The sequence below is a fragment of the Staurois parvus genome, unplaced genomic scaffold, assembly GCF_062004578.1.
Source record: "Staurois parvus isolate SC_StPar_1 unplaced genomic scaffold, SC_StPar_1.0 ptg000136l, whole genome shotgun sequence".
Taxonomy (NCBI): Eukaryota; Metazoa; Chordata; class Amphibia; order Anura; family Ranidae; genus Staurois; species Staurois parvus.
The window spans coordinates 9,919,281-9,927,608 of NW_028317932.1; the positions used below are offsets into that span (position 1 = coordinate 9,919,281).

The 8,328-nt window shown below is 38.5% G+C and overlaps 1 protein-coding gene across 1 annotated transcript; it reads left to right on the forward strand.

Annotated features, from left to right (window-relative positions):
- The first annotated feature begins 3,296 nt into the window (after window positions 1–3,296).
- Window positions 3,297–7,618, forward strand: TWIST1 (twist family bHLH transcription factor 1). Its single transcript, XM_089673172.1, has 2 exons — window positions 3,297–4,045; window positions 6,915–7,618. The coding sequence occupies exon 1, from the start codon at window positions 3,514–3,516 to the stop codon at window positions 4,012–4,014; it is 501 nt and encodes a 166-aa protein (XP_089529298.1). The 5' UTR covers window positions 3,297–3,513; the 3' UTR covers window positions 4,015–4,045; window positions 6,915–7,618.
- The last annotated feature ends 710 nt before the right edge of the window (window positions 7,619–8,328 follow it).

Sequence of the window (8,328 nt, forward strand, 5' to 3'; positions counted from 1 at the left end):
GCGATGTGTCACTTTACCATTTCTGTAGGTGGACTGATTGGTAACAACTGCAAAACCCTTGTCTTCACCAACTCCTACCTCTCTGTTCACACCTGTGCATGTTGTGTTTGAGGCATTTCTGCATTGCACTGCACTTTGCGTTTTTGTCGCGTTTTTGATGCATTATGCGGTTTGTTTTCTTTTGCTTGTTGCTAGGCAGATTTAAAATGCAAAACGCATGAAAAATGTACCAAAAACACAGCAAAAATGCAATACATGCTTTTCTACAGCGTTCCCATTGAAGTCTATAGAACAAAAAACGCAATGTTTTGCACTCAAAAAAGTCCCTGACCATTCCCAAAAAATGCCCTGGACTATACTGCATTTCTGCAAAACGTAAAACGCAGCAGAAAACGCTTACCTAGGGTTAGAGAAACCTGATTGGTTGCTAGGAGCAACTGAGGCAGGTTTGCTTCAGATTGCAAACATCAGCCCCCAAGGATGGGATTAGATATAAATGGTAAAAGAAGTTAAGGATGACATTTTATAATGTACAGATATAACACAGCAGGAAAAGTATCTAGAGCATCAAAAATGACAGTTGTTTTCAGTTAAAGCTGTCCATACATCATACAATGTTCTTGTTCAATTTCCTTTAGATTGACTTTCAACTATGTAGAGACAGGGCCTGGCTTATCGCATACAAATTGAAACGGTTTAGGTTTTACCCCATATCATATGGTTTTGGTAAATCTAAAGGAAAATTGTACAAGAAAGTTGTATAACAGGCAGCACCAAGGGCGGACTGACCATTTGGAAACTCGGGCACTGCCCAAGGGCCCAGGGTCAGTAGGGGGCCCTATGAGATGCCCCTGGTACCTTTTTCATAGGCTTTTTTGAGTTTGGGCAAGGACACAGGGGCCCCATGATCCCCCATTGCCCGGGGGCCCCATGAGTTGTCAGTCTGCCCCTGGGCAGCACAGTGGCTAAATGGTTAGCCCTTGCACATAGCAGTACTAGGGTCGTTGGTTTGAATCCCAACCACAGCACCACTTGCCAGGAGTTTACATGTTCTCCCTGCGCCTGCGTGGATTTCCTCTGGATACTCTGGTTTCCTCCCACCCTCCAAAGACATGCTGGTAGGTAATTGGATCCTGTCTAAATTGACCCTAGTGTGTATATGTATGAATGTACATTAGGGACCATAGATTGTACACCCCTTGAGGGCTATGGACTGATGTGAATGTACAATAAATATGTAAAAGCGCTGCATAAATTGACAGCGCTAAATACGTACCTGAAATAAATAAATAAAATAATTTGTGGACCAATGAGATTTTTAAAATCTCAGTCACCTGGCTTAATATAAAGATACTTATCCATGTGTAAAAGATTTGTGAATTGAGCCTTTTGTATAGTCAGTCATTGCAATTATGTACTAGTCAAGTATACAATATATTATATTGTATTATATTATTATTATTTCCCATAAATAGATTTACAGAGGTTGATTTAGAACAGAAACTGAAAATCTAGACCTAATCAATTGTCCACCATTCAATTCACACACTTAAAGATAGACATTATATTTATATACAAAAAAATTATTGGGGGAAAAAAAATAAATAAAAAATAAATAAATAAATAAATATATATATATATATATATATATATATATATATATATATATATATATATAATCAGTTATCCAATCATGTGCAAAGCAAAATCCAGTCTGTTATTTCTTCTTCGTGTGATTGGGTATCCAAAGGGAATAGGAATTTGATTGGAAGAGAATATTCCCACAATCTTTGATGTAAGGATTCTCAATTACTGTAGTAAATCAGCCTCCCAATGGACAATGGGGAAGATTTACTAAAACTGGAGCACTCAGAATCTGGTGCAGTTGGGCATGGATGGTAGCCAATCAGTTTCTAACATCAGCTTGTTCAATTAAGCTTTGACAATAAAACCTGGAAGCTGATTGGTTTCTATGCAGAGCTGCACCAGATTTTGCATGATCAAGTTTTAGTAAATAACCTCCAATGTTATCTCCAAGCCATGAAGTAAATCACAAACCAAATGACAGCATCCCAGACAGTTTATTGCAATACACCTCCAACACTGTACATTTGAGTCCTTCATCTCCAATCATAGCATTTTTTTCTCTGATTGACTACTAAAGTAGAGTGTAATCACCCAATCAGTTGTGTGAATATTCACCTCTAGTATCCCAATTCCTGTCTATTACTTCATCTGCACATGATTGGGTAGCCAAAGTGAACCGGAATTTGCTTTGCACAGGAATGGATAACTGGATTGAATATTCAATTTTTGTGTGAAGATTCTCAACTCTTTTAGTAAATCAGCCTCCCTACTGACAATAATATCCATGAAATTAATAACATATTTAACAAAATATTTACTGAACCTGGTGCATTGAGAATCTGGTGCAGCTGTACATGGTAGCCAATCAGCTTCTAAATTAATCTTGTTCATTACGTTTTGGCAATAAAAGGAGGAATCTGATTGGTTTCTAAGCAGAGCTGCACCAGATTTTACTCTTTCCAGTTTTAGTAAATGACCCCCCAGTATATCACAAAAATACCCTCCATAAAAATGACAGCCTCCCATCCTAGTTTACTGCCATCCCAGTCCTTGATCTCCAATCACAGCATCCTTGCTCAGCCCCAACCCAACATTAAATGGAAGGAGTTCGATTTTTTGAGCATTGTACCATTTTTAAGGATTGATTTTCTTTTTTTTCATTCCTCCACAAATGAGGAAAACAAGCAGGAATGTAAATTGTGCAATCAGGTTTTTTAGTTGGAGGATTAATTGCATCTACAGTATTTATTAACCCTTTGACACCCAGGTGTGCTGCGCTCCCGACCGTCTATCCTATTTCCCTAATCAAAGAAGGTGTTAATCGTGCCAAAAGCCAGATCTGCAATTAAAAGTGCTAAAAAAAAGAAAAAAAGAAAAAGAAAAGAAAACCAAGTCATCCAAATCTGCAGCCTTAAGCCTGTAGGTTTAAAGGAAACACTTCTTCCAGATCACAGAGCCACATCTCTTATGTGTCCCAGGTGAATTCAGAAAAGGGATTATTTAGTAGGATTTATTAAGAAAATATCCCTCGGATGGATGGCAAAAGAATTGTTTCTTTCTTGTTCTTTTTTTTTTCCTTCTTAGCGGAAACCTAATAAAAGTTAGAGAAGGGAGGCGGGTCTGGTCCTTTGGTGACGTAGAAGGAGGTAGATCAGCCAATAGGAAGCGCCCCCCTGGTCTTTCTGCCAGCAAGAAATATAAGAGCTCAGGAAAGTTTTGCAGCAAGTCAGAAACACGTTCGCGTCTGGGGACAAAGTGCTAGTGCTGGGCTTGCTTGGTGGGAAAGCCATCCTCTTGGAGAAGGAGCCCTTTCTCTTGTGGTGGGTGCAGCTTTGGACATCAGTTTGGTCGGGACACCCTCTTCTTCTTTTTTTTCTCCCCCCCCCCTGCCTGGGCTCTCTCTTCTCTCCATAGTTCTGGTAGAAGATGATGCAGGAGGAGTCCAGTTCTCCAGTCTCCCCCGTGGACAGCTTGAGCAACAGCGAGGAAGAGCTTGACAGGCAGCAGAGCAAGAGGGGATGCAGGAAGAGGAGAACCAGTAGGAAAAACCCCGACGATCCCGACAGCCCGACGTCAGTCAAGAAGAACAAGAAGTCCAGCAGCACCGGCAGCAGTCCCCAGTCCTTCGAGGAGCTACAGACCCAGAGAGTCATGGCCAACGTCAGAGAGCGTCAGAGGACCCAGTCCCTCAACGAAGCCTTCGCAGCTCTCCGAAAGATCATCCCCACCCTTCCCTCCGACAAACTCAGTAAAATCCAAACCCTCAAACTGGCCTCCAGATACATTGACTTCCTCTGCCAGGTTTTACAGAGCGATGAGCTGGACTCCAAAATGGCAAGCTGCAGTTATGTGGCCCATGAGAGGTTAAGCTATGCCTTCTCAGTGTGGAGGATGGAGGGAGCCTGGTCTATGTCTGCATCTCACTAACACATCTCAGGCGACAAGGACACTCACACAGGTAAGCCAATGGCCACTCATTGACCCCCTGATGGCTAGCCCTGGACTTCCCTGTGATAACTGACCCCCTGATGGCTAGTCCTGGGCTCCCTGTGATAACTGACCCCCTGATGGCTAGTCCTGGTCTCCCTGTGATAACTGACCCTCTGATGGCTAGGCTAGTCCTGGAATCCCTGTGATAACTGACCCTCTGATGGCTAGGCTAGTCCTGGAATCCCTGTGATAACTGACCCTCTGATGGCTAGTCCTGGGCTCCCTGTGATAACTGACCCACTGATGGCTAGTCCTGGGCTTTCCTGTGATAATTGATCCTCTCATGGCTAAGTCATCGGCTCCCTGTGATAACTGACCCCCTCATGGCTAGTCCTGGGCTCCCTGTGATAACTGACCCCCTGATGGCTATTCCTGAGCTTCCCTGTGATAACTGACCCCCTGATGGCTAGTCCTGGGCTCCCTGTGATAACTGACCCCCTGATGGCTAGTCCTGAGCTTTCCTATGATAACTGATCCCCTGATGGCTAGTCCTGGACTTCCTTGTGATAACTGACCCTCTGATGGCTAGCCCGGGGCTTCCCTGTGTTAACTGACCTCCTAAAGGCTAGTCCTGGGCTCCCTGTGATAATTGACCCCCTGGTGGCTAGTCCTGCCCCCCCCCCCCCCTTCCCATCTGTAGAAGTCACAATGCTAGGTTAGATCATAGACAAGGGGCCTACAACAGGGATCTTAATGAAACTGGGGAATGTGGAGAGCTGGGCTAAGCCTAACAAAATAACAAGGCAAACATTTCTGTCATTTCCAGGGGACTGCCTGTGGCTAGAGCCTCGGTTTTCATTAGAAACCTTCTCATTTTGGGCTAGCCTGAGATCTGCAACTATTTTTTTCTTGGATCGTGTTCTGAGCTAGACAGGGCAGTGCTATCCTGTTGTCACCGGTGGGAACCGTTATCTGAACCGTTATGTGTGTCATGTGACCTACTAAACCGTTATGTGCATTGCCTACCGTGTTGTGGAGTTCCAGCATTATTGTCTGTAGGGTACTACTATCGTTACCTATCTAGTATTGGGCAAAGCTGTGGTCATTTCTCCTAAAACTTTACTTTCTACACTTGCTATTTGTCTACTATATTTTATTATAATATAGTATAATTTTATATGGTCTATTATATAGTATATTTTAATAAGTTATCTCAGCTATAACCTGATAATGGTGCCAGAAACATTGTACTAAAATCTATCTGCTGTGTTTTACCATCATTTACTATATAATATTTACATTGTATATATAGTAACAACATGTTTCTCTGGGCTATGACCAGATACTAAAAACATAACAATGAAATACATTCTGTACAAAATGTTTCTACTGTGTTTTACCTTACTATAGTATATAGTAATAATATGTTTCAGTAGTGTTTAATAACAATATGTTTATTTGAGCTATAAACAAATACTAAAAAACATATCAATAACATATGTACTAAAATATTTCTACTATAGTAACAATATGCTTCTCTGAGCTGTACACAAATACTGAAAAACATACCAATAAAATACAATAGGTACTAAAATCTTTCTACTATAGTAACACTATGCTTCTCTTGGCTGTACACAAATACAGAAAAACATACCAAAAAATACAATATGTACTAAAAATCTTTCTACCATAGTAACATTATGCTTTTCTTACATATAAACAAATATTGAAAAACATACCAATAAAATATATTATGTACTAAAATATTTCCACTGTGTTTCACCATAACATATAGTCTATAGTAGCAATATGTTTCTATAGTGTATAATAACAATATGTTTCTCTGAGCTATAAACAAATGCTAAAAAACATATCAATAAAATACAATATGTGCTATAATATTTTACCATAATATAGTAACAATATGCTTCCCTGAGCCATAAACAAATGCTGAAAAACATACCAATACAATGCATTATATACTAAGCTCTTTCTACTGTGTTTTACAATAACATTGCAACAATATGTTTCTCTCAGCTACAACCAAATACTGAACCCATACCAATAAATTAAATTATGTACTAACATCACTGTTTTTCCATAATATAGTAACAATATGCTTCTTTAAGCTATAACCAGATACTGAAAACATACCTAGCAACTCCACATACTGTGTTTTACTGTAATAAAGTATTTAGAAATAAAATAATATAATAAGAAAATACATAGTAACAATGTGATTCTATAGTATATAGGAACAATATAATTCTTTGAGCTTTAACCAGATACTAAAAACATTACAATATAACACATTGTGTACTTAAATCTTACTACTGTATTGAACTATAATATAGTATATATCAATAATATGTTTCTCTGATAGTAATAAACATTAGAACAGAGTACGTTTTTTTTTTTTTTTTTTTTTTTACTAAAATCTTTCTACGTTCCTTTACATAGATTAGACTACAATATGGTACCGTGAGCTATAACCAGCATAGTATAAAGTAGTACTAATAACTCTAGACTTACTAAGCATCACTGTACACCTACATGTGCACAGGGCAATCTCTAATGAATGCATTTATTTCCTTAAGAAGTATATATATATATATATATATATATATATATATATATATATATATACACTCTTTTAGCCTATCATTAACCTATTATTGACACATTCTCTGAAGTAAACCGTCATTTACTAAACTGTTCTGCACACAGCTCTGTTCTGAGCCCACCCACTGTAGAATTTTGGTCTTATATTACAACTCTCTTCCTATGCCATTACTATTTCCCCCTTTACCTCTGATGTCAGCTTGTATAAAGAACCTCAACTCCATGAGATCATTAATGCCCCCCCTAACCCTTTTGTGCCCATTTTTCTTTTACAGAAGAGACTGCTTGCAATGATGGAGGAAATGGACAGTCTAGAGATTGAAGCTGGATACCTATAAAAGTCAAATAAACAATCAGCGAGGATTTTCATCCGTTGGAGGAGAAGGCAGACACAGGGCGTGGGGAGCACTTATAGAGCAGCAAGGATCGGGGACATGGGCCTGGGAGGAGCAGGGACCAGCCAGCACAAATCCTGCAAGGTCACCACTACTTTTTACATTCTGAATTGAGTCTGAACAATCGCTAATCAGTTTTTTTTTTTGACGAAGAATGTTGGAATTTTTCCTTTGCTTTTTTTTTATTTCCATTCCATTTTTTATTATTGTTTTTTTTTTCTTTTATTGCATGCATTCCCACCAGTCGTGCCTTTGAAGCCACTTAAAGGAACGTTCCCCATTCTCGGACGCTACTAATGAAACTCAAACTATGTTTTTTTTATAGGAGGAAAAAATAAACTATTTTTGTTATCGAAATCTTTGGTTCAGAAAAAAAACTGTTTTTATATTACCAGCGGCTGCATCTCTTTATCTTTTTTTTCTTTGAGATACAAAGTAAACATTTTATTTATTTATTGATCCATGTTTAAAAAAATAATGCAGCTAGATCGGGTGTCTACGTGCATTCATATTTTTATGGTTGTTTTGTAAATATCATTGTATATTATTTTTTTTCCTGCAATAAATAAATATGAATTAAGAAACAGTTTGGTCTGTATTAAAAAAAGCACCTCCTCTCCTTCATATGGGTAATTAATGGGAAATACAGGACCTGCTTGTTTAGCTGGGAAGACGCTCAGGAAAGAGGGGTCAGTGTAAACAGAGCGGGCACAAAATGCAAATAGACTGGCTACTGACAGACGCAGGAGGTTTATTATTGGACTAGCTGAGCCTGGCTGAGGATGGCTGCCTTCCTTCATCACAACATGTACAGGTCATCTCCAGACACTGGCCAACAAGCCCAGGTCGCTGGCTGAACCAGAGACTTTTCCTTTCTGCTTAGTTAGGACGCCAGTGTAGAATGTCACACTTTGTTCAACAATCTTACAGGGCAATTTGTGCTGTTCTTACAAAAACAAATATTAGGTGCTCTGGGCACACAGCTATTACCAATGGCTTCATTATCAACCCAGAGCACACCAAATTCCTTGCATATAGATGGATACAAACAACAGAAAGATGATCAGTAGATAGATAGATAGATAGATAGATAGATAGATAGATAGATAGATAGACAATTTTACAAAGACTGTGATTAAATATTGAAAAAATCATATATATATATATATATATATATATATATATATATATATATATATATGCATTTCTTTTTATAGACTTTTAACTATCATATAAATAGATAGATAATTTTACAAAGACTGTGATTAATTAAATGATTTTTAAAAATAATATA

Bases quoted from the DNA above. Each gene is read 5' to 3' on its own strand.
- TWIST1 (XM_089673172.1), top strand. From the start codon at position 3,514: ATGATGCAGGAGGAGTCCAGTTCTCCAGTCTCCCCCGTGGACAGCTTG.